The 26,719-nt window shown below is 39.1% G+C and overlaps 1 protein-coding gene across 7 annotated transcripts in view; it reads right to left on the bottom strand.

Annotated features, from left to right (window-relative positions):
* NLGN1 (neuroligin 1) overlaps window positions 1–26,719 on the bottom strand; it is a 316,082-nt gene that overhangs the window by 275,004 nt on the left and 14,359 nt on the right. Inside the window, exon 3 of one of the 7 annotated variants that reach the window (XM_075031409.1) lies at window positions 15,971–15,982. The exons of the other annotated variants lie outside the window; for them this stretch is intronic. Coding sequence (XP_074887510.1) covers window positions 15,971–15,982 — 12 coding nt within the window. The remainder of the gene's footprint in view (window positions 1–15,970; window positions 15,983–26,719) is intronic. 7 annotated transcript variants of the gene reach the window in all.

Raw genomic sequence — 26,719 nt, 5'->3', positions numbered from 1 at the left:
CTGCACACATGATTAAACTCATAGAGATAAAGAAGCCTCTGAATTTAGTGATGAATCCCATATTTCTGGCTGGGCTCAATATTCTCTACTAATTATGCTGAAAGACCTGGTGGTACTTAAAAGTACTTAGACTACAAAATATGACACTGTCTCCATAGATTCACTATTAGAACTTAACATTTAATATCGGGTGCTACACTACACTGTGAATTAATATCGGCATTTAGGATTATTTCTTTTATTTCATTTTTTAAAATAATAATTGTGAGGAGCTTGAGGACAGTGTTTTATGAGCTGTTTGCTATTTAGAAACCCTTAAAGATGCGCTGTATACATATGCTACCCTAAATTAAAATTCAGCAGAACATGTTGCCAAATGAACTTAGGGCAAGAGAATCAAGTGCGTCAGGAGGATGAATTGAGTACCTGACATGAGCTAGCTCTCAGCAAAACCAAGAACAAGTAGGATTATAGTTGATATACAAGATGATCAGAAAACAGAAAAAAATCATTTAATCTTTAAGTAAATAACGTTCTAATGGCAACAAAAATGTTAAATATTGCCTTTATACAGAGTACTTGGAACTGGCCACAGAGAAGTTATTTAGTGAACCTGCTATGGATATGTATCTTCCATTCTATCATTTGGTTTGCAATATATATTTCTTCCTTTTAGTCTTGGAAAAGATGCAAAACAAGTCCTTTCTCTTAAAACAAAACAAAAAACCCTCTGTAACTGAATTACTAAGCTAATGAGAACTACAGGAGGAAAAAAAAGTTTTAGTCTGTGAAAAAAATATTTTTAATATCTAATTTACAATAATGAAAATGCTTATCAGATGCACTGTGCCTTAAGACTTTTCAATGAAATCAGTAATAGATATTCTACAGATTATTATGCAGTTGCTAACACAGACTTGTTTCCTGGCATAAAAAGTATATCCCCATACAGTGGTCTGTGTCTGGTATTTCAAGTCTCTTGAGAAGTATGCAAACACCTACTTAGAACAATGTTCTTAGCTTTATGTATGCATATACTACACACACACATATACACACACCCATGTATATGTAACCTAATAAACTCTCTCTTTGTGTCTTCCCTGTTAAAGATGTTCAGAAACGTCTCTGTCATTTGTGGATGGCTGGATCTGGTTTCTAATTTGCAAAAGCCAATAATTTTGCTCACAACTAACAGATCGTTTCACAGAATGCTGCGTGGGAGAGAAAACATGCACAGCACTGTTAAAACAGCACATACAGGGGCAGAATTATTTTTACCAACTTCACAAAATTTGACGCTCTCCAACTGCAAGTAAAACCAGAAACATGAACAATTTAATCAAAACTAATCACTATGTTTTGGGAATATATGTCTCTCTGTACTCACCATACAAAATTGTTGCAGAGACAAAGAAACAGATTTTGATAATTCCGATTAGAAAAAAAACTGATTTCAATGGCCAGATAAATTATGGCGGCTCCTTGTTATTACAAATGAAGGTGTAAAGTTAGTCATGTGTGAACGATGAATTTGATTGACCCATCAGTGATAGTACAATCCAACTATAAAAAGCTGTGCTATTCCATGAAGCATCTGGTACTGACCACAGCAAGAGACAGTACGTTCTCTTCTATAGGTCTTTCGAGCCTGCTCCTTAAGTGCCATAGATGCACCTTTGAAGATCTGTCTATAAATATAATAACTGGAGCTACTAGGTAGTACTAGCATAATGTGCATATGCTGATATGCCCAATATGCATAAACAATAGTATCTCCATATTTTCCAAGAACGTCTTCTATTCAGCCACTTTGGAGTTCATTCAAGGTTGCAATCTACTTTATATTTCCATTGAGACAAGTATTTAAGTTTGTACTTTTTCTCAGAAATGCAATTAAAACCTGTATATTATGGCAGCAGATGCAGCCAACAGTGTATTTCAATCTGTAGGTTGTGCTGAATTTCACATGACAGAAACACTGTAAGAAGTATTATAATCTATATCAAAGCACTGAATTAATAGATAATAGTAGGTAGCCTGGATTGATGCTGACAGAGCCTCCAAAACAGGATTCCTGTCATCGAACTCAACAGCCCCAGTAAGATTGGCAGGTCAAATCCTGTTGTAAACCCAGCATTACTAGGGACAGTTTCCTGGTAATACGTGCAGGCAAATGAAGGCAGGAATGATTACAATATTCCAGTCTGACTTTCAAGGGAGGAATTCTACAGGCTTACTAATGGTCATTGCTGATTTCTACCAATGCAAGGCAGAAATCTCAAGTATATTAATTAAACTCGGCTTTAGTTCTTCCAAATCACAGAGCTAGATCTGCTGTTGCCTAAATGCTTTACTGAAATTTCTTCAGAACAGGTGTCAGCATAAAGCTCAAATAACATTCCTTGAGCGTTACTTGAAAAATTTGTATTATTCTAGGGATTAATTTCAGCATACTATTGGAAAAAGCATCAAATAAAGGGTAAAACGTCTTCATGCCCTCCTTTCCACTGCCTTTTCCAATAGTATTGACCGATTGCCAGTGGGTGTAAGATTGCCTGGCTTCACAAAGGCAGCGAGCGATGCTTCCACGTCTGTCATCCAAATGGTATCAGGGAGAGCACACTCTTCACGTAAACGCCTTCCTCCGATACAGAACCCTTTGACTCGCAGACCTTAGCGTAGACTGCTGCCAGATTGCCATATTATCTGCTCTTATGTTTTTTCATTTACATGACAAGATGAGACAGACAAACGGATCCTCACTCTGATGATATGAATCATTATTCATTGGCAGCAGCATATCCACTCCGCTCACATTCTTAAAGGCACATTAAACGAAATTTATGTTTTGTTACTGTACAGGCAAAATGGTAATCTTAGTTTATTGGCAATAATTCACTACCTTCATTTCACTTACAAATCAGAAGTACCTCTCAAAAGAAGCTGACGTACAATGATTTAAAATTGACACAAGTAAAAGAAGAATCAAGTCAAATTTCTTTATTGTCGAAGTTGGAGGACATGAATGACAAATAATCCTCAATTCATTTACTAGATTTCTACCTCTTTCCTCTGGGTGTATTTAAATACTTTTCCACATCAACTGTGTCTTTCATTGTTGCATTAATATACAGGGTATTCTTTATCGCTATATAAAGTAAAATTAGCTTTAACAAAATCTTTCCATTGATCATATAGCGTACATTTGACTGAGAATTTGTTTTGCAACCTAAGCATGTGATTGCTCGATTACAACTGTGAATTAAAAAATGGGCACATACCCATTTCTATTCTGCATAAATATTACTCAGTAAAACACAAATTGAAAATATGAATACCTACATTTTCCAATATGAGTCAAAATCATAATGAATCATTATCAGCTACAAGAAACTCACTGACTCGGCTCACTCACGTACATGTGTGCACGCCCTTCGGAGCAAGAAAATCTGAAAGGGGACAACCTAAAGAACTCACAATCACTGATTTACACCAAGTTGTGCATCAAAGCACTTTAAATAAAATCTACAAGAAAATGTCATTGCTTTCAACCTCCTCAGCACCTTTCATAGCCCCTGGTGTCCAAATTGTTTTCAGTCAGTTCAGCACATCTCTAGTGTATAATTTGTTTTATTCAGTGGAATTTCCTGTCATGTCTTGTCACATCAGTCCCAGAATGGCTCACTGCCTTTAAGAGATACAGAACAGTCTACGGTAAGGGGAAAATGTCAGAGAACACCACAGTCATAGCTCACTCAATGCAAAGGGAAACATTCGTATGGAAAAACTATGTCTGAATTCCACAAAAATGCGAACTTCGAGAGATGGAGAGATTATTTTATATTGCAATGAAAAATGAAATGTATAGCAAGAGATCTTTACATCAAAATAGAAAGCAAAAGGTATTTTATGTATATACCATTTGGGAGAAATGGAGAAACATACAGTGTAAGTTTCTCAGACTCATATTTAAAGCAGAAATCATAGCGCATGCAGAGATTTTGGCTTGCTTTCGGCTCAGTGTAAGCGAAAAAGGTAAATTCCTGGTCAAGTTGTACTACTGTCATCTGCATTCCACCTTAAGCCACTTCTTCTGGGGTATCTCACGTTTCAAGCTCACAGCATTTGTTGAACAATTGAACAATCAAGTAGTGAAATATTTTCTATTTCCTCAGAAATTATAGAATCATTTCCTAGAACAGAAAAAAATCAGTCTTCAGTCTGCAACAGCAACACAGACTAATAACTTGAGTTTATCTAGGTTACAAACAGCAGCTTTATACCACAGAATTGATTGGGTGAAGGTCTGTGGACAGAAAATCAAATTGGATTATGATGTTTCCTTCTGATCTTTTACAGTATGAATCCGTGATTCAACCCTCAGCTTTGGTTCTCACACGATGTTTGGCTGAAAACTACTTGTATTTTTATTAACGCTACTGGTCTATGTCTTTCCTTCTTGTTGGTAAAGCTCCTTTAGGAGCATTGTAATTTCACCTAGGGAATGTGATGCACAGTTTTTCAGAAGTTACCTTAGCATTGAAGAAATACTTTTGAAGAGCCTATGCGATGCTGAGTTAAATACATCTGCGCTGCTAATTCACGCTCAGTTCGGTAAGAGAGCAGTCAGTCAATAATTCAGTGATACAAAATGTGATGAAATGTGTGACTTCAGACACAGGCAGCCGGTTTGTGATAGACCTTACAATAAACTTTAGCTATTATTTAGGGGACAGAAAAAGGCATTAGCCCCATGATACTACTCTGCATTCACACAGCATGGTGGAATAGGATACATTACCCCTAAAAATTACAAGCTTCGGAGTTCATAGAGCAGATAGAGAGAAGCCAAACATTCAGACAAGGGAGGGGAGTGCGTGGTCTGCATGTGCACACTGCGGGGTCCCCCTCTGTTCTGGGGAGACCTGGGTGCAATGGTGCACAAAGAAAACAGAAATAAGCTTACAGCAGAGAAGGTGAGGCTAAGGTCCAGCTACTGAATAAACAGGGGTTTATGTCACTAAGAGAGACATTAAGTGCCCAGAAGAGGAAAGTGAGGCACAGAATCCAGAGAGGTTGTAAAGGAGAAAACAGATGTGATTTGGCAAGTCTGACCACAGGAAAGAAGAGAAAGATTTGAGCACAACCCAAGGTTGAAAACAGTGTGATAAACATGCTAGAAAGTGCTGACCTCAGTGCTGTGTCAGACTCTTCCATTAGCTGAAATACAGCACTGGCATTAAAGAAGTCCCAATTTTCCCAATTAGAAGTCCAAGGTTCTAAAAAATGCTTGCTAAGAAAATGTAGGGAAATTTTGTGATGTGGTAAAGGATAACAAGTTCAAGCTCATAAAATCTTAAGAGTTATTTTAAAAAAGATTCACAAATGTTCTGGCAAACCAGAAGATACGACACCCTGAGATTCTCATACAGGATTAGTTTCAAAACATTCGCACAGCTGGGTTAGGTTTTTATCAGGATCCATCTTACAAGGCACCAGTTAACCTCCTGTGGGCATACACATTTCCGAATGAAACATACACCGAATCACCTAGAACATGACAAGATCATTTGGCACTTTTCATAGGAGATCAAAAGAGGAGGAAAAAAACCCAACAAAATAAAGCTCCCTGCCTGCACCCCAGGCATTTGAACGCGGCTGTTCTTGGACACTGTCCCAAAGAAGGGCATATGCCGAGGGAGCTCAGAGCTCTGCGAGTGAGATACAGCAGGGCAGAATTATCCCAGATTTACATTTCTTTAATTCCTGCTCTAAAGCAAGGTGATGTAGAAATCCCACTGGGCACCACAAGGAGTGAGAGAGTGGGACAGAAGTCAGCATCCATTTGCTTTAAAGAACAGGAGCATTTTCTTGGTGGCATCCCCAGGTTAAAAAGCATCTAGTTAGAGGTTGCTTTTGAACTCAGGCAGCAATACAGACAAGTGCAAGCTTCCCCTGCTGGGACAGCTTGCTCATTCCATTTTGCTAGGATAATTAGTTTTGAGCTACTCTAATTGTAAAAAAAAAAACGTATTCTCTGCTTCATTTTCATAAAGTGTCAGTAACTCATGCCTGTCAGGTTCACTAGACCTGGGAATATGCTATGCTTGCATATTAAAAAATATTGAGCAAGGATGTCAACACAGTTTACTAATTTAGCCATTTCTGTCCTCATATCTCTACAGAGCTCTTTTGGCTGCCTGCTGGAATTAGTAACCGTCAAGTGTGTCTCACTTTTTCTGTATCTAGTGTCACATTAACAGCAACTTATTTTAATTGATTCTTGATCAAGAAGATCACCGGAGATCCCACACATCATCTTTCATTATGTGCACACTATAAGCTATTAGACTACGCTGCTCAGATAGAAAGATGACCCTTTAGATGCTCTAATAATGATGGCTGACACGTTTGTTAAATCTGCTGGCACTGAACTGCATGATATACTATTCCAATGGCAACACAATTTGGTATGTGACATTAATTCTTCATCATTATGTATGGTTCTATAGAATCTTGGCATTTCATCCAAAACTTACCTTCAGAACATTAAAAATAATCTATCTATAAAATAGTAGGGTGTTCAAGCTAATGAGAAAAGGCTGTCTTTGTAACGTTGTTTATATATTGCTTCATTATTCATTTTTTTTATAGGTACCTTATTAAAATTGGAAAACAGAGGCAGAAAGACTATAAAAAAGCTTTGTAACGATAGTTAGCATTTCATTTTTCTGTGCCAATTTCTTTAAAGCACTGAAACACTACAGAATACTGTTTGTCAAAACTGACTACAACAAATCATTTTTATATTTAAAATGTTATCTCCCCTCTTTGCTTAAGGAATGAAACACTCAAAATATTTAGTGCAAAATAAGACCTGTTATTCAGAGTTATGACTTTCCGAGGTCTACTCTTCATTGCGCATCATATGACCAACAGGACAGCTGCAGGAAATTGCATTAAGAAAATGAAGGATTGCAGTACAATACGGGTATCTGAAGAGCATGTTCCTCGCACACAGGTCCTTAAAGTCTAGCATCTACAGAGACCTAATGGTCTGTGAGTAAATTAGTGTCATGAACATCTTTTACATCATATTACCCCAGGGAGACCTTAGACCTACTCATTTCAGCACATGAAAGATGTATTAAATGTGTTCTGACCATTGACTGTCAGGTTTATACTTGTCAAAAGTCCTTTAGACACCAAGAAATAATGTTTTGAACCTGATGATGCTCATGCAGAAATTGCCTTTACTTCACCTTCTTGTCTTTGAGAAAAACAACTCATAGCAAGAGCATCCACTGTCATCACTGAGAGAAGTATTTTTTGTCTTTTATGTGTTACTAATTATTCAACATTTTTTTCCACATAAAAACTCTTTGCTATCAGTGTATTGACTACCACATGCCAAGTACTTTATCACGTTTATTCCTTTTTGTGGACTGTGCTCCATTTTCCAATACGCGGTAGCTTGTGAAGAATTACTGAGATTTTCCATTAAATTTTCTAGTAAAAATAATGCTATAATATACGTATTGTATCTTCTGTTTCTGAACCATCCACTTCTCAGCTAGTGGGAAAGTAAATGGCAATGCATGACTGGAAGAACAAAATAAGAAGATGCTATGAGGAGTGAAGAAAGTGAGAGAAATGAAACAGGTAGCGCATTGTCAGGAGAGAAAGAATAATGTCAGGTTTCTTTTATTTTGAGCAAGCAATGGGAAGCAACACACGTGCATGCAGTAGAAAAGCTAAACACATTCAAATGTAATTTTGTAAGGTTGAGCACTAAACCGCTGCTGAAAGCTAAGTATCCTGTAATGAAATGTATGCCTTTTATCTCCTTTGCATCATGTCGAGAAAAAGCAAACACCAACCAAACAAAAATCCCCTCTACAGTGGTACGAATACTATAAAATGCCTTACAGAGATGGTAGCTGCGAGCACAGCACACTTCATCTGTCTGAGAAACCTGGGCTTGAAAGTAACCCCAGGTTTCAGTCTCACCCTGCACGTCACAACCAGGAGGATCGCAGGAGCGATGCCTCAGCTGGTGGGTGATGGCAGATGCCGTGCGGCGCATCGCTTACACACAGCCCTTCGGGAATGAGTGCTGAGACCTTGGTGCTCAGCCTCGCGCTCCATCTCTGCAGTACAGTGACAGCTTACGAGAGGTGATTGAGGTGAGACTCGAGAGAGAAAAAAACAGCCACTTAAAACAAGAGAAGTAGAAGGATCTGATTTCTGAAAGGAATGGTGAAAGCTAACTGGAAGCATCTCTGACTTGAAGTCACCAAATTTTTTAGGGTCAAATGGGATAGGCTTAAACCATACCTGAAAATCCCCTTGCAGAAAGGCACCTGCTTCCTCTGGATAAAATAAACACAAGTGCATTGCCTGATAAAAATATCAGGTTACTGCTTTGGGTTACCAGAGCTTTTGGCTTATTGAGTAGAGTTCAGAAAGAAATACTTGATGGGTCTGAACTTAACACTGACATTCAGGGACTGCATCCTGGGATTGTTCATTTTCTCTTCACTGCAGCTGTCAATAAAGTCATTAACTAACAATTTCAGCTGCAGATGTGCATAAGTGTGGAGCATAAACGAACAAAAAGAGGACAAAGATGACCTTCCACTTAGTTCACAGGCCATCAGAAACTTCTAAGTTTGCAATCAGAGTGAATTTAACTTGTGAACTCAGATGCCAAACCAGTAGCTTGCTCCCTATCCCAAGAGTAATTTTTCTGTTTATTAAACCACCCAGCCTGCTAGAAATACTGATAAAAGATTGAGATTCAAATGTTCTTTACAATGGTACCAAGGTAACAGCCCTGAAGTTCATTGCTGGTTTCAGGAAATAGCTTGTTTCGTAGAAAAATCGTGGAAAGGTAAGTGTCAATTAATATTCATCAAGACATCAATCTTCTTCCCTTCTCTTTTTAAAGCTGGAACACCAACCACAAAGTCTCTACGTTACCTTGCCAAAAGCAAAAAATCTTGTCTTTTCGTCTACCTCCTAGCATATAAAATGCTATTCAGTATACAAAACACTTTCTCTGAACTCTGTCAGCTTTAAAAATGAAAAATTTATATGACTTTGTATAACTTTATCTGGTTGATAGCTAGGTTCATACCACTGATCAAATTTAGTAGGAAAAAAATACAGCCCTAACTAAAATAGTTAAACCAACATAACAATTATGTTTAGACAAAATGCCTAAATGCTTTCTGAACAGGGTATTGCACTCTTGTTATTCAACAGTTATGAATCATTTGCTGTCTCTGATGTGTTTAACAAATACCATCCTTCAGGTGTCCCAGTACAGCAGGTTGTCCAAGTGAACATCAAAGCAGAGAAACTTACGTATAACTTGCTTAATTTTACCAAGACGAGCAGAATTAATCCAGCAGAGTGGAAACTATATGCTTAAACTCAAATAATTTAAGGCTTCAGCTACCTGGGCACATTTTGCAGCCTTTTATGAAAAGGAAATGAGAAAAAACAAACCAAAAAAATCGTAGATGAGTTTTCTTCTTTACCCCTTTTTAGACTCTTCCAGCCACTAAGACGACTCTCACTAAGTAGTTTAAAAGCACTGGCTGCGGAAGTAAAATCTGCAGCTTTTCTTACCTAGTATTGTCTTAGAAAGCATTAAGCAGAGGTAGTCGAAATCCTTGCTGTGAAAGAAAACTTCCCTCATTTTTTCAGAGTCTCACCCAAAGCCAAAGAAAAGGAAAGCAGGCGAGGGTGGAAGTGATAAATTCAGTTTCCCTTATTCCAGCCATGCCTCCCTGCAAATCCATTGGGTGCAACAGTCCCAGATACTGCTATGACAGAGTACAGGAGCTACAACAGGAATATCAGAAAAAGAAACTGTACCAAAAAGCAAGGAACAGCTAAGCAATCCATTTCTCCACTTCACAGCTCCACACTCTGCTAGGTTGTGTGCTTTTGGGATGCTGCTTCAGCTATTACAGTGCCACTGAATTAAGAAGAAAAAAAAAAAAAAAAAGAAAAAAGAGAAAAGGAACAGGTGCCGATCTTCCTTCTTTTCTGTGAGGAAACAACACAGCAGAGTCTCATATTAAATCCTTTATCTTCATGCTAAGGTCTTCTGACATTTTAAATATCAGCCATAATGATTAACATCTCTCCTTAAAGCCAGAAGCTAAAATCCGCCAGTCTGCCACACACAGTGACACCTTTAAACACTCACACACTTCAGCAGTTACTAATTTTCCAATCCAGTACCTGGATATGACATTTTGACAAGTTTGCAAAGGATTTGCCGAACTACTTATTACTTCAATGTATAAAAAGTATCCTTTTTTGCAATACCTTTCAAAAATAACTTCTGAATACATTTTATGTGTGATTTTCTAAAGTAGCTTTCCCATTGCTCTTCTTTCATGTTCCAAAAGAGCCTAATGGTACTTAGAGCATTCAGGCAACTTAGAACATCTAATTACTTCAGCATTATTTTGAGTAAAAGCAAACTATTTTCTATCCAAGCAATACAGTCATTAGGCAAATGGGCGGATCAAGAATTTGCAATGGCATTTGCAGTGATTTAAAGTAGGTACTAGTGGAGCTATCCAATGCTTCATGAAAAACAGGAATATGGCCTGAAGCTGCTTTGTATTTGATAGGTGTCTCCATCACAAACACCACCATAAAAAAAGCAATGCTGTGAGTGTTTTAATAAAAAGGTAAAGACACGATAATGGAAAAAAACCTTGGAGGTGAATGTAGTCAGGGATAGAGTGAAAGCTGTGTGCGGAAGCTGCTTTTTTGCATGCAGGTTCGTAGGGAAAGCAAGAAGCTCAGTCCAATACTATTGGCAACTACTAAATTAGTTATAGAAAACAGATTCTCATCCGATTAACTCAGAGCTCCTATATAGTGCCTATATTATTCTTTCTCCCTGAAGTTCTCCTAGGTCAAGTGATTGTTTTCCCATTATCAGAATTACAAGGGTTTATTCTATGAATCTGATACATTCCTCTGAAGAATCTAAGAAGCTTTTTATTATCATGAAGGTAAATTGGGTCATGTGTTAGCTCTGGTACAAACTACAGGCTGATTTAATAAGACAACAATGAAAACTAGAATCACTCACAGTGGGGTAGCATTCAGCACGTATTGTTAGCTAAAATGTTGGCAGTATAATTATTATGCCACGCTAAGATAGACTCAACACTGCACAAACATCACATTTCCCCAGCAGATTTTACAAAGTATTTGAACTTGCAAAGAGGTAGGCGAAACGGAGATTAAAAACAACCTTCCAAAAGTCATAAAGTGGATCAAAAGCATTGGGAAACAGGAATGGTACTCAGATTTAAGCTCAACTCAGAGGCCCGCTTACTGACTGAGCATCCTTATTTGAACCACAGGTCTGGTCCGCATGTATGACTGTTCACCTGGCAACAATACAATGTTCCACAGGCAAAATGTTGTCTCGGATGCATTCAAATGCATCTTAAATCACTCCAAAGTGATCCCAGAAGAATTCAGCCCTTACATTTTTTGGAAGGGAGCATCATTCTAGTCCAGCTCCACATGGCTCTCCCCTTCACCTAGGAGTCACAGGTTATGCTTTTTGGAATACAACAGGACTTCTCGTGAACTGCCAGAAATCAAAGACGACACACTTTACAAGCTTTCTTCCCTGGAAAAAGAGAACAGTCCTCATAGGATGGACATCATAGTATATAGGTCTTGGAAACCTAGTTGTAATGAAAAGACGCTGATCACAGAGGACATTTTTAGCTGATATATGGATGGCCTACTGTTTTCAGCTTTATAAAGAGATGTTCATTCATATATACCAGTATATGATTTATGTATATTATCTGTTATCAGTGATGTCTTTTGAATTATAGACATTTTTAGTTCAAGAGATGGATCGAGCCGGGGTGTGGGGGTAGGAGTTTGGAGCCAGGTGCCATTTTCTGTCAACACTCAGAATCTGTGCAAGAGTAGGATCTGAAATGGCATCGGATGTATTATTGTGGGTTTGATTTCTTCTCAAATGTGTACCAAAACACATTCAGCTATTACAGTTCATATCTGTAATTCAAGATCCTAAATTAACTTAAAAGTTTCCTCCTCTCTCTTCCTGTCTGTCAAACAAATGAGTTTGGTTATTCCAGTAAAAAAACCCAATATGTTAAATGAGATGAATGTGATAATCATGATATAAAGCACAAGGCATATAAAAATTGCATTACAATTCTAGAAATAATGCATTTATAAATTATACAGTGACAATTCTGTCTTATAGTTTACTTTTTCCAAGGGCTTTGAATTAAAAATCAATTTTTTTAAACAATACATCACAGTTTTTAAATTGCATTTTTCCTTGCTAGAGTTTAGCTTGTTTCAATGCACTGCAGAGGGATGGCATGCTTAGCCCCTAAAGTAGCTATGAAGCAGCTACACAATCAAGAGGGAAAGGTATTAGATTTTGAAAATACAAAGATGTCATTATAGAATTACTTTTATGACATGGCTGATCTTAATCACATCCCCACAGCTGGACAGGATATTCGTAGCAGACAGGGGCGATCCAAGTGTCATTGAATGGAAGTGTCCCATCCCAATCCTGACGCAAGTTGTTTTCAAAAGAAATAATCCATGTAGTGCCAAGGAATTACTGGGTCTGTGCCCGCACTCTTTCACTTTGTATCTTGGCATTTTTAATAGAAGTTTATCGATTTTTTTATAGTTATGAGATCAGACATATCTGGACTTTTTATAATACTGACTGCAATTATTTTGAAAAGTATCCAAGACTCTTCCAGAAGACTTCAAGGATTGCATGAAACAAGTAAAATAAGAGATATTTGGGGTCTAAACGCACTCACCATTAGCAAGAAGAGGAGGTTGTTCCTTTTTTTATTTTAAACCAATTGCAACACCATTTTCACCTCAGGCTCAGATTTTGTCACTCTCAGGAATGCTCCCGGGTGCCATCTGGTGCTTTATTTTTACATTGCAATTTCTGTTAGGGGAATATTCTCTGCAGATATATTTTATCGTTGTATTCGGCTAAATGAGGGGCGAAAAAAAAAATCACAGAACAACAGTTGTAAACTGTTGCTTTAGTCTAGGCAAAACGAAACTTGGAGTCTTTCCAGTACCGATTCTTGGACGTTGCAAATCCATGTAACGGTACATGCCGTACCTTCTGTAATATAAGAAAATTACAGATGACCTTATTCATTTGGGGCCAAGATTTAACTCTGTCCTATCTGCATCTTTTTAAATATAACTTAAAAGACAAATAAAGAGTCTGATATCCCAAAACATCATTCCAGTCCCTGACATTCTCCTGCTATACTTCAAACAAAGCTTTTGTTGTGTCTTTTGTTCATTTAAGGCTTTGCTGTCTAGCTTGAAGGCCAAGCTACACATAGGGTTTGGCAGGCACATTATAATGCTCCAGCACCCAGACAGAAGAACAGAAGTGACTTCACTTCTCCCCTATATAAATAGATAAATGCCCCTGTATTTCTGTACTTTCCTTTAAAAGTGAAATTGTTCTAAAAATAAAGGTCAGACGTGTCAGGTAGAATTATATTTAGACAGACAGCATTAGGCCTGGTATCCCTGTTTCCTTTTACGCTGAAGTCAATGGGAATTTTGTGCATTTAAAGATGACAAAACTGGGCCTTTTATTATGGCCATATTATGAGCTTCTTTCTCACCCCACTGAATAAGTTACTCAATGGAATAGTTCCATTGACTGTAATGAAGCTATTCCAATACAGTGCTAAAAGAGCAGCCGAGTCAACTTGAAATGTCTCCGAAGGATCCTGATTGCTGCACAGGAGGGGACCGGGATACGGAAGAAAAAATTCTCTCGGTTTCACATTGCTGCTTTCTCTATGTCACTGCTTTGAGGGCAGAACGAATGAAAGGTTCAGTGCCGGGTGCCACAGCTCAAGAAACACAGGGATCCTGCAACGGATCAGCTGCTGAAATAGGAACATCTCTCACCTTGTTAGACACGGCAGGACATCCAGGACATTTACAGAGACTGGTGGAGGACACAGAACCTCGGGGAGATCGATGTCCCTCTGGAGAGCGGCAGGGGTAGGCAGAACAGCCCACATCTCCAGGGGGTGACGGTAGGTACCCCGAGCATCCATTCCATTTCCCTAATGAACACTCCTGCAGTTTTCATATTGTATAGCACACACAGTAACAGGCCATTAAACGGGCACAGATTTGCACACTAGAGTAAGTAACATACAACAGCTTATGTATGCGTGTATATTTTTCCCAGCTAATACCATCTTGATCTTTGTTTGTTTGTGTATGCGTATGTGATTTATCACAATCTGGCCTCAGGATCACAGAAAATTTGTGTCTTAAGTAAAAGGAAAAAAAAAGAAACTGAACTGTTCTGTGACAGATGATAACCAAAGCGCGGACAAGGGAAATGATTGCTGGGCACGCTATGTTCAAATCCCAAGGGCAGAAAGAAAGTGCAAGACCTCACCCAGCTACTGACACACACACTAATTTCTAATTATCAGAAACTGCTCATATGTGATTAGCACAGACCCAACAAATGATTGTATGCATATACCATTAATTTTGTTTTTTCTACCAAAGTGTCTGCATAGGAATTATATACTCGCATTGCTATACAGACGAACATTTCTTCACAAAAAAGGCTGTGGACAAGCATAATTCCCCTGATGGTACAGTCTCCTGTTTTCTGACTTATGCAGGTACATAAATATTGTGAATCACTGGGACATAATCTCTCTTAACAGAAATTCATTAAAATGAAAGTGAACTTTAATAATGTATATTATCAACACTAAGAAACTGATTATCCGTGAAGTAAAGAAAGTGATGCAGCAGTGGGTAAGTGTTCAAATTAAACTTTTTTTCCCAAATCTAGCTGGAATGTGGTCTTACCTATGACTGTACCTACTTTTGAAACACACAAAACTTTCAAGGAAAAAACTGGATGGAAATTGAAGGCAAGTATAACCTGTAAATAATATATTCCCATTGCGCTAGTGCATAAGAGTGACTGTCGCTGCTCACGGACCAGTCTGAGAGCTTATACAGGGCAATATAGAACACAGCGTATGTGACTGATCATGGGAGTAATGAAACAGGGATGATAGCTAAATTACAGTATTTCACCACACTACGGCGGTCACAGCAACAACACCTAGAACTCTTCCACATTGTAAACCCAGTGAGGAAATTATTTTTAGGTCCGTACCATTTAAACTATCTGTTTCGCTTTGCAAAACTTCCCAAATTCCCACTCATATACCTAACTACTGACACAGCTCCCTCTGTAGCAGAAGCTAAGCATGCAAGGAGAAGTTCATTTCACCAAGTGTGTTACAACTGTGATGGGTTTCCTAGCTGGGGAGAGACAAATCTCCCGTTTCCTGGTACTCCTTTCCTTTGTTTTGCCAAGTTTCTGAATTAAATATCCCTCTCCCAATAAATGTATGCCATCTACCCAAATGGCTACCACATTGTTTTCAGAGTATATCCTACCAGGTCAGGTCCCAAGATAATATCTTTCTAACACTCCAGTAATTCCATTTGCAGAGCTTTGTGGGTTTAAAAGCAATGCTGTTCCTGCAGAGAGTTACCCCAACTATTTCCTACAGTGCAGGAACTGTAAGGTCACGAAGCGACTGAGCCTACCCTTGTTTCGTAAGCAGCTTCCTTCAACAGCTGTAATATCTGGGACGAGTGTTCGCAGAGTGTCACTTGGCCTCACTGAGTGATTCATTGTATACTGGAAAACTGCTCTGCATTCTTCTGGATGCCTTTGCCGCGTAGACGGGACAAAGCCCCATTTAGCTGGAAGCCCGGCATAGTGGCTCATTATTCACCTGCCACGGCAGTCACAATATTGTGAGGCCTTCTAGACAATGGTTAAAATTTCTACCTACTTTTTATAGGAACACACTCCGTTTTCTCCCTTTGTATCCCGAGGAACAGAAGCTGCGTGCGGACAGAGCGTAGGGAAATGGGAGTCCTTTTTTTGTGCAATAAACGAAAAATAAATCGCCACAGTGCTCTACGAACTGCCACGGGATGCTCAAGGCTCTGTGATCCTGCCTCAGCACCCGCAACACATACTTTGGGGAGAGTGAGCGAGCGAGTGAGAGAACGGGGATGGAGGGAGAGCAGGAGGAGGAGAAGGAGAGGGAGACGAGGAGGTTAAGGGAAGGGATGGAAATGAGCTACTCTGCCATCTCTAACCTGCAATTTAGCCCGTGCCCGCTGCTCCTGCAGTGCTCCTTGCCAGTCCTGGCGAGCTCAGCCTCCCCCCGCTGACACCCACCATGGGGGCAGGTCCCACTGTGGGGACCCCCTCTGCCTGCCCCCTCGCCGGGTTGGACGCAGCCACTCACTCCCTGCTGAAGAAAGCGCTCTCAAAGCCAGCTCTTGCAGGAGAAGTAACCCAGGTCTGTAAATCTGTTTCTTACGGCCAGTGCTGGAGCTTTTGCGGTTTGATTTTGGGATAAATACTTTTTAAATGCCACGCTGAAGTAAACACGCTCACTCCAGAAGCGCTACGTTTAACAGCTGGGTTTTTCCTAAAGTGTATTTTTTCTCAGAGCGGTAATAATTCAATAAAACTAAGAGGTGGCTTTAACAGTTTTCCTCTCAAATGTGTGTCCTGTAATACGCTGTTGCACGGGGATGTCCTCAGCGCTCTTGTGAAGGCTTTTAGCAGAGAAAGATTTCTACCTCAGCAGGGAAGTAAACAGTATCAGCAGGCTCTAGAGCAATACCCTAAATGGCACCTGCGTTTAATTTCTACATAGTCCTTACAGCACTTCTTGTCTTTGTTTTTGTTGCCACCTCCTCTTTCCTTAAACTCATCACTGTCACATTTGCAGAAGGCGCGTATTACACAACAGCAGATATTCTAGTTACGTTCACTTACTGCATGTCTGTGCTGGAAAAATCATAAAAAGGTATTTGGGAAACAAATGCTTCAAAAAACCATGCTGCATCCCTGTGGAGATTGCCACCTACCTCCTATTAAGCCAAAGCATACCATATGTTTTAAGAGCTTTTAACCTCCTTTCTCTCTTGTACAGTTCTGTACTTGAATTCACGCTGCTGGTTCTGCTGCCGTAGGATGTGCTTTTTGCTAGGGGGAAGGGACAAAAGGGAGCGAGAGGAGGAAGGGATGGAGATTTTACAGCCAAAGGAGGATGCTTCTTTAATATAACCCGCAATAAGAGTGACTATTTCTCCGGCTAAGGTGAGAGAGAAGTATTCGCTGCAATAAACCTGTCCACGCAGGCACTCGGGCAGTCACGCCGAGGAGATATCTGCTGCCTCCCTGTAACGGGGGTTCCCCGCTCTGGGCCAGAGACTCAGGAAAATGTAACGATCCATTTAAAACTCCCCTGGGGAAAAAGTGTCTTCCCAAAAAGCTGGATGAAACCCAAGGGCCATCGTGGGTCCAGGAAAAGCGCAGGCTGTACCCTTGCAGTGACAGATTATCACTGTCACGCTAATGCTTGCACGTTATTTGTAAATCACAAACCTCACTATATGTCATGTCATTCTTTAAGCCTTCTGAAGCCAAAGCTACGTGAAAATCTCAGCTAATGTATTTCTAAGCTTTGCAATTGCTGAAAACTCCTTGAAAAGGTAAAGCCAAAAATTTGGGAAAAAGGAGGCAAATTAAAGTAGCTCAAGGTATTTTTTTCTGTAATCTCAAATAGGGGCCAAGGTGAGGGCAGCAAGTCCTTTCTGACTTTCTATTCTTATAACGGAGGAAAAAAATCAATTTATTAGTGCATTTTGCTTTAATTAATATGAACAACATCTACATAACTCTTTTGTCATCCTGAGTTATAATTAATTTCACAATAAACCCCACAAGCATTAAAATAATACATGCATTATGCTCTTTGGCATGTTTATTTCACATGAACACCAATATATGCATTAGCTACAATGCTAATTGGAACTTGCACTGCTGTACTGTCTGATACTTTAAAGCTTTAAACCAGACTAATGCTTAATTGTGGAAGATCAAGTCGATAATTCTTATTGTGGCTTTCTTAATCCAACGTTAATATCAGCTGTAGGGAAATGTAACTACCTCTGCTCCAGTACACCACCCCAGAATTTATGTGAACACGCAGTACTACTCAGGCAACAACACGGGAAAATGATAAATTTTTTCTGAAAGAAACAGTCTGAATTTTATCTTTGGATTATAAATAATGCAAATAAGCATACTTTAAAAGTATGAATTTTCTGCTGTGAGAAACATGATGGGATCCTACAGAATATTACTATAGAAATCTACAGAATTTAATAGTTCACTGTGTCACTTTAAAGGCTTCTTAAAAAAATCCTTCTGCCTCTGCTGCAGCAGATATCTTTTCTGTGCTAATCACATAAACTCTCAAGCAAATCCCTTTGATTTCAAAGGGATGAAGAATTCACCCTCTTTTTGTGGTAGTTTACAGGAGTTTTTCTGAAAGCCACCATAAAGAGACATTTTCTCATTTCCATAGGAACATGCGTTTTCCTGTTCTTTCTTAGAAACGTCTCCTGTTAGATTTTCCATGTGGTTATGAGACTTATAGGACCTATGGGGCCTCTTTCTCTGTATTAATCTCAAGAAACTATATTAAAATAACACTAAGGTTGCCGAGTCAAAGACTGGGAGGTTAGGAAACACCAGAATTAAGTTAAAACTAATCTAATTTGGCTTCTTATGCAAATGCCTGATGAAACAGCCTGGTGTCTTATAATTACATGCTCACATCTACCCCATGCCTGCTTCAGAGCAAGGGGGAACACGGGTCCTCCATCAAACAGCTGCAACAACTTTCTTCTCAAGACAAAACAGGGCATTTCTCCCTTCTCTTGGCAAACAGCTACGAGGTCTTCACTGAGCTTTTCCCACAAAATTCAGCCTGAAGCGGATACCAGCATAGATGACTTTAATTGCTCAAACTTAAACTAAGAAAAACAAGCAAATGGGTGAAGCAACTCTATCTATAGGAATCCCTACTGCCAGTACCTGTAATAAATCTGGGGAGAAGCCGTATGCCACAACAGGAAGGCAAACAGGAGCCACGGACACTACCTGGTACCAGCTGGCACCCATGGCCCAGCCGCAGTGGGACACGATGTTAGTCAATCTGCCGTGAGTGAAAACCACTTCACAAAGCACCCTGGGATTAAAGGTGTTGGTTTTTTTAAAAAAAAACAAAAATACAGCCGTACAGCATCAACACAGTATGTTCCATGACTGCTGTGTGTCATGAATTATTAATTGTTTTGGAAGTGTAAATATTTATGGTTATTGTTCAAAGAAGGAGGCTGCCTTCCACTCTAGTCTTTAACTTTACATTACAGTTTGCTGCTACCTATACTTAAGCTTCAGTCGGATTTTCCACTTTAAATGACAAATTCTTTTGGCAGTGTTTCTGCCATAATGTTCCTTGTGATTTATGACCGAAATTTTCATTCTAAAAAGAAATATGAAGAGGCAGAGTCAGTTTAAAGATGACCTGCAGAGGGGAAGAAAAGAAACAAATAGGGTGTGCCCTTTTTTTCCCCTCTGTTATATATGAAAAAAAGTTTACTTTAGTTTCCAAAACAGTTTCAAAATACACAAGCTCATCTTGTTGTCTTTCACATTAGAAATGTGGGCCAGGAAAAGCCTACAGCAGCCAGGAAAATGAGAAATTTTTTCAACTCAGAGGCAGTCAGAGAGTCAAATTTAACTTCTGAAAGGGAGAATACTAAGAACAAAAAATATTTTAGACAACCTAAGTCCTATTCTCTTACTTAAAGTTAGGACCCCAATGTAGATAACTGAGGTATTTTTTTGTGACCCCTAAAAAGACCCCTAAAGCTTTGGGATTAGCTAAATCAAATATTCCCCTCTGCCCAAGATAAGCAAAAATAAATTTAAGAAGATTAAATTTCCAAACCTTTCAACCGTTTTTACACACATGAAGAAAATCATTTCCATTTTTTCTCTTTCTTCCAAATCATATGTGTAACTACTTTTTAGTATTTATATTAGGCTCTTCAGCCAACAGACCTCAAATTACCATAATAAAACCGCTAAAAGATACATGTATACCAATGTATAGATCTAACCAAATAAATACAGAATGCGTTTGTGTTGATATATAATACCCGCTTGCTTCACTGGTGGTAAAACACTGCTACAGCCAGCGAGGAAATTCTGCCTTCCCTTTCCCTGCAATTGCTACGCAGAAGTGAGCATTATTTGCTTTCCCTGAAAAATCTAGTGTACCATAAACTATGGTCCAGAACAGTACAAAGGATGTGGACAAGAAAACTGATACAACGTGGCAGAAGCACTTGTGAAGGCTGGACTGTAATCCTCAGTGTTGCATTGCTATTAAATTTTTATAGTAATAAAGGATTAAATAGAGTTTTTCTCTTTTTTTTTTTTTAAGAACTTTGCACATCTTTATTTCTAAAACTGTCCATGATGTATAAAGTAGCAAGCACTTTTCAAATCTACTTATTATGTTTTTCTGACTTTTCTACTTTATGCATTTCTGTCAGTCAGAGGAATGAAAAAGAAGAAATCGGTTCACTTTGATTTCAGTTGAATCCAAATTAATTTTTGTCTCAGACAACCCTGTGTTATTATCTGACAGAGTATCTGAGATACAGAAATCTACAGAACTGTAGTTTAATAAATATTAATAGGATTGAAAATGCCTAAAATGTACTCTTAGCTTTTATTTTTATATTGCTTTGATTTACAAAACCTAAAAATTCATCTTAACTTCATCTAGCAATAGTTCTTTAATAAACAACATGTATTTTCTGTATCACCATTTTACCAATGATATCAGCTACTACAAGGGTAACTCGCAAGCACAAAGTAATCAGTAGGTTACTATGAGTCTGTCTTGTAATACTTAATCTGAATACCATTCCGTTAAAAATATGTAACACAGTTCCTTCTTCCTGCTTTAAAAAGCAGGGGGGAGGGAGAAAGAAAACCTACACCTGCCTCCTGAAACTGTTAGGTACCAGAGTTTTTAGCTGCTATACTGCTCTTGGAGCAGAATTTTACTGCTGTAGACACTGCCTTATACACAAAGACACAGATGTATCCAAGAATGCAGAGTCATATCAGCAACATATTCAATTTAAAAATGGCTAGTAATTTTAATTGTGGAAACCAATAAAACATATTCCCGAAGCGGAAAATGCCTGAAAGAGATGCTTTGTTTTTAATTTATTTTTTTATTAGGAAAACTAAGGCTTTTAATCAATGAGAGTGAGTGTTCTTTCACTATTCACAAGAAAGGAGGGCAAGATCACGTCAGAATCTGGATTACATCAGACTGGCAGCAAGATAAGGTCAATTAGGGATCAGATTTTTGCTAATTCAGGTCTCTGTTTTATTACTGTGAGGAATTACTCTGATTCACTAAAAGAGAGCAAAATGATAAAGCCGTTCAATCCTGCCTACCACAGACCACAAAATGGGTATGGATATTGGAAAGCCTTGCTCATAGAAACACTGGCATTAATGCAGCTGTCGCTGTATTCTACACAATCTAAACCTCCTTTTAAAAATTTCTGGGCCATTAAGATAACATAGAAAACTTAAAATAAGTACAGTAATTTTGTCGCATTTGCTGCCAGAACAAATGACATGGTGAGTCCAAGGAAGACATAAAAGTCATTTTAATTATCTCTTTTTTGAAGGAGGCATTGGCGCAAGCCAGACAGTCTGGATCCAAATCTGAATTTCTGCAAAGCTCAAGGTGAACCCCAGATGTGTTGGTTGTTAAGGCCCTCTCTACTTTCAGTAAAGTCAGTTATCGGGGACATCAGCTTTTCCTATAAAACCGCTAAGCACTTACCATCTGCTTGAACAGTCAGCATTTCGGGCGTGTTGCTGGATCTGTGACGTCTCGCACCAAAAGCGGCTAACAAATAATAAGCGCTTGCTCTGGGGAACAGCATTTCATCGGTGCCAGGTGCAAACCCAGAAGATCAAAAGGAGGTGTGGGCAGTCTTCACAGCTAGCGAAACACTGCATTCTTCCCACTTTTCCAAACTGAAAGCGTGATAGGTACAATACAGTTTGTTCCGTGGCTTCAGTGTGTTTAATGCTGCAATTCAAATGTGAACCTAAGTTTTGTAGGATTGTCTCCTAATTTTTTCAGCGTTGCATGAATGCCTTGCTAAATACATGCAAATATAAAGCTGTACAGGTGACACACTAAAAATATAATTGAAGCTGGTGCTTTCATAAAAGCAATTAGCAATCACTCAAGTTGCAATAGATGACAGCCTCAAGAGGATTGCTACCCTGGCAGGGAAGTAACTGCAACTTACGTTACAGTCAAATGTTCTGTTCTTTAATGCTATTTTGTTATAACAGGCAAGTACAAGGTTGTTGATTATGTATTCATTCCCGTGTATAGCTTTTGGCTGATCTTTTTGTCCACAGGCTTAGATGCATATACTACACACCTGTACCTTAAAATGCTCCCTCTTAAAGTTAGCAAAAAGAAAGTTACAGTAAATAAGCAAATAAATGCAACTGCAAGAAGAGAAGGCCAACAGCAATGTCTTTTTTGCTCAGGGCGAAATCACACGACCGCACATTCGTCTTGCTCAGAATTCATATGGTGACTACAGTTATGCCTATTTTATAATAACATTATAACTAGACTTACAGAAATTTTACAACCACTTTAAACTCCCAAAGCAACATCCAGTGGCTTTATCGTCCCTAGGAGTCAGCCTTCCAGTTTCAGCAAACTATGGGACAAATCCTGCTCCTGTAACAGTAAATGGCAAAGTTGCCACCAGGCAAATCTTTAAATTAATGACTACCTCGAACTACCCCTGGATAAGCCCAGGTTCCACAACTGGTCTCCTTAGGAGCATGCTTAATTGAGGGCCTTAAATACGTGCAATCTGAGTCTCTGAATATACTCCGCAGCTCTTCAGTACAATGAACAGCATTTGAGCAGAAAAGAAGCGATGCCCTGGTAACGTGGTCAGAAGTGATTCAGAGCAGCCCTTTGCACTGAGGAGAACAAGGTGAGACAGTATCGCACCCAGACGCGTTGTTTTTTCTAGGCAACAATTTGTATTGTTTTAACATGGCTTTTTTTTATGCTATGGCCGATTACTCTATCATAGATTATGCCATTTAATACTCCATTATTTCAAGTGATCTCCATAGCAGCAACTGTACCACATGGGACAGCTGCACACTACCATACAACGTACGCTGCCACACAATGTGTAATACCGTAACAAAGTCACTGGGAAATAACGTCAGCGTCTGTGGATTTCTGTAAGCTAAGTCTAGCCTATTCACCTCTGGTTACTCTGTGTTGCTGATATACACTTTACTCTTTGTGCTCATCCTTTCGTGCATCTAAAAATAAAATTGTATTTGGAAAAAAAAGGAGAAAAATATAACGGTTCTACAGGAGGTTAGGGACCGAGTTCAAAAAACAGCGTCAGCGTGCATCGGATGCAGCACTTTGCCATCACGCTGCTGCCTCTGGGAAGGACAGAAATACAGCAGCTACTCTCATGGGCCCAAAGAAAGCCCTGTGCTAGGGGCTGAATATGTCATTAATTCCTCTGAAGGGGCCATTTCCCATGGTTTCAGATGGCTTTTGGAAACAGTCACTAACTGGCGCACACGTGAGCTAGCCATGGTGGAGAGAGAGACCTGTTCGAGCACGTCGGTCTCCATTTGAAACATGCGCTTGCCTCTGCCACCCATCGAGTTAAATGATTATATTCAGGAGCTGAAAGGGCACCACTAAGACGCTGAGTGGTAAACACACAAATCAGGTCAATCCTTTTGCTTTCCTTGTAATCCCTGTACGTTATTTGTTACTGACTTTTACTGCTGCCTCTTTCTCCTCTTTGGGCACTCCGTGCATGCATCCAAGCACTCTTGCTCTCTTTCTCCTTCACACCATGTATTATGGCAATCCCTTCTTATCAAAACTCCTGTATTCTGCACTACTTTACTACATCCACTGGCTTTATATCTTCACCTCTGTTGTCTTTTCTTCACTGTAAATTCTCTAGAGCAGGGAACTTGTTTTCTCCAAGTTTGAACTAAAGCCTGTATATTTATGGCACTCTAGGAATGTTTGATAACAGCACGTAAATAATTAATAAAAGCTGCAGCAACCCTTTCTTTTTCCCTATTTGGAGGCTGTAAGGCAGCAAGACAAGTGGGAGGCAGAAAATATTTCATGGGCTAAGATAAGACGTGATTCTCACCCCTACAGGGGGTAACTGACTGACAAATACTTGCACTTAGGAAAGATCAGGATTAAGTTGTGCAGGAATTAAAGACAAGAAGCATTGCTTCAGCTACATGAACCATAAAAGCAGCCCAGGAGCATCATAAACAGCCCAGCCCCAAAATATAAACATGCAATAAAAAGGATGGGATGTTTTAATTCCAGCTCCACAATGATATGCAGTCTCTTTCCCTCTCTGTGTGTGACTTTGCAGAGGTTCACTCTCTTGTCCTAGTTTCTCCATCTCCAATGCAAAGGAAAAAATTAAAGGATATAGTGGCAAATGAATAGCTCATTTTGTAGCCTTAAAGAAGTAGTAAATGTTTCTAAAATGAAAAAAAAAAAAAGGACATGGAAACATGAAGTAAAGACAAATCGGACACAATAAGACTATGAGAGCAGGAAACAGAGAAGTACAGAAAAAGGTGAAACAGATTTGTTATTATAGAAGAGGCTATGATACAAGACAGGAATGAAATTATTTCAAGAAAATAAGAATGGAGAAAAAAAAGAACAAAGAAAGGGAAAAGATATTTATGTACCTCAGGCAAAATCTTCAAAATCTACCAAACATTCAAATCCCTGTATATCCCTCTCTGTCTGTTCATCTTTTAGAGATGGGAATTTGGGCCTGGTCTTGTAACACGTGATTTGAATTTCACGATTGACTTTTACGTGGCCACAAATTTACCCACTGTGTGCAAATGGGTACAGGCGCTTTCCACTGGACCCCGATGGGAAGGACTTCATGGATTTTTGTGCCTTCAAACTAATCAATAATGTAATCCTGATGCTTGCATCAGTTTTGCCGCTTAATATCCTAGTTTATGAAGGCAATCAAATACTTTGGCACCAACGAATAGTAACTGCACTCAAAGAAATTTGAACCTGAAAAGTGCACGGACAAAACCAGAAGCCACTATGTCTAGCACTGAATGTTGAATCAGGCAAAACATCATAAAAACAGAGCAAAAAGGGCAGTAAATTACTTGATTTTAGTACAGAGAAGTCTTCAAAATTAGTTCTCTTTTAGAACAGAGACATAATGACTAGCTTCTGAATAGATATTGGCACAGCAGGGCACACAAAAGCCCTGATTAGCTGCTGTATGATGGAATATTTAGTTAATATTTGTTCTATTTTGGTGTTGATTTCTGACCTTTCCTCTTTGACTTTAATTGGTCAAAATCAAAACCTTTTTGAATTTATTTAATACCAGATAACTCTTTCTAAATTGCCAGAATGTCAGGTCACATGCTCCCAATAAAGATGGGCGGAAAGGCACTTCGGAGTTTTTTCAGTCACTTTTTCAACTTCAGCTAATTCTGAAGCAGTGAGCAACAGTCATAACAGTTGCAACATCACCTGCAATGCAACAGTTCTTGAACTAGTTTTAGGGAAAGAAAAAAGAACAAACCGTGACCTATGTTACGTCAAGCCTGACTTGGATGTCCTTCACCCTCATTGAAAGAAGAGCTGCAAACCTACACTTCTATGCCAGTATTCGGAAAGAAAAGCATGTGATACTGTTGTGGTTTAACCCCAGCCAGCAACTAAGCACCACGCAGCCGCTCACTCACTCCCCCCCCATCCAGTGGGATGGGGGAGAAAATCAGGAAAAGAAGTAAAACTCCTGGGTTGAGATAAGAACGGTTTAATAGAACAGAAAAGAAGAAACTAATAATGATAATGATAACACTAATAAAATGACAGCAGTAGTAATAAAAGGATTGAAATGTACAAATGATGCACAGGGCAATTGCTCACCACCCGCCGACCGACACCCAGCCAGTCCCCGAGCGGCGAAATCCCTGCCCCCCCCTTCCCAGTTCCTAAACTAGATGGGACGTCACATGGTATGGAATACACCGTTGGCCAGTTTGGGTCAGGTGCCCTGGCTGGGCATGAGAAGCTGAAAAATCCTTGACTATAGTCTAAACACTACTGAGCAACAACTGAAAACATCAGTGTGTTATCAACATTCTTCACATACTGAACCCAAAACATAGCACTGTACCAGCTACTAGGAAGACAGTTAATTCTATCCCAGCTGAAACCAGGACAGATACAATGTTGCTCTAGATTCTAATATTGGACAAAACCATCAGAAGCTTCTTTGTTAACTCCTAAGCTGGTGATAATCCTGCAGGTTTTTCACCTCTTTGCATTTACAGTTAATAACAGGGGAAAATATTTCACGGTATTTCAGAGCTCTAGCTGCTGTTGTAGTACTGTATGAGAGCCTGCTCACTGATTGATTTACGTCCACAACTCCTCTTCCAAGAGCTTCCTTCCCAAATTAAACATGCTAATGATTTTCTATGCAAAATTTAACAACCTAATAGGCTGAACAAGTCAAATGAAAATACACTAATTGT

The sequence above is a fragment of the Buteo buteo genome, chromosome 7, assembly GCF_964188355.1.
Source record: "Buteo buteo chromosome 7, bButBut1.hap1.1, whole genome shotgun sequence".
NCBI lineage: Eukaryota > Metazoa > Chordata > Aves > Accipitriformes > Accipitridae > Buteo > Buteo buteo.
Note: the sequence above shows the minus strand (reverse complement) of the source record. Positions and strands in the feature narration are given on the sequence as shown.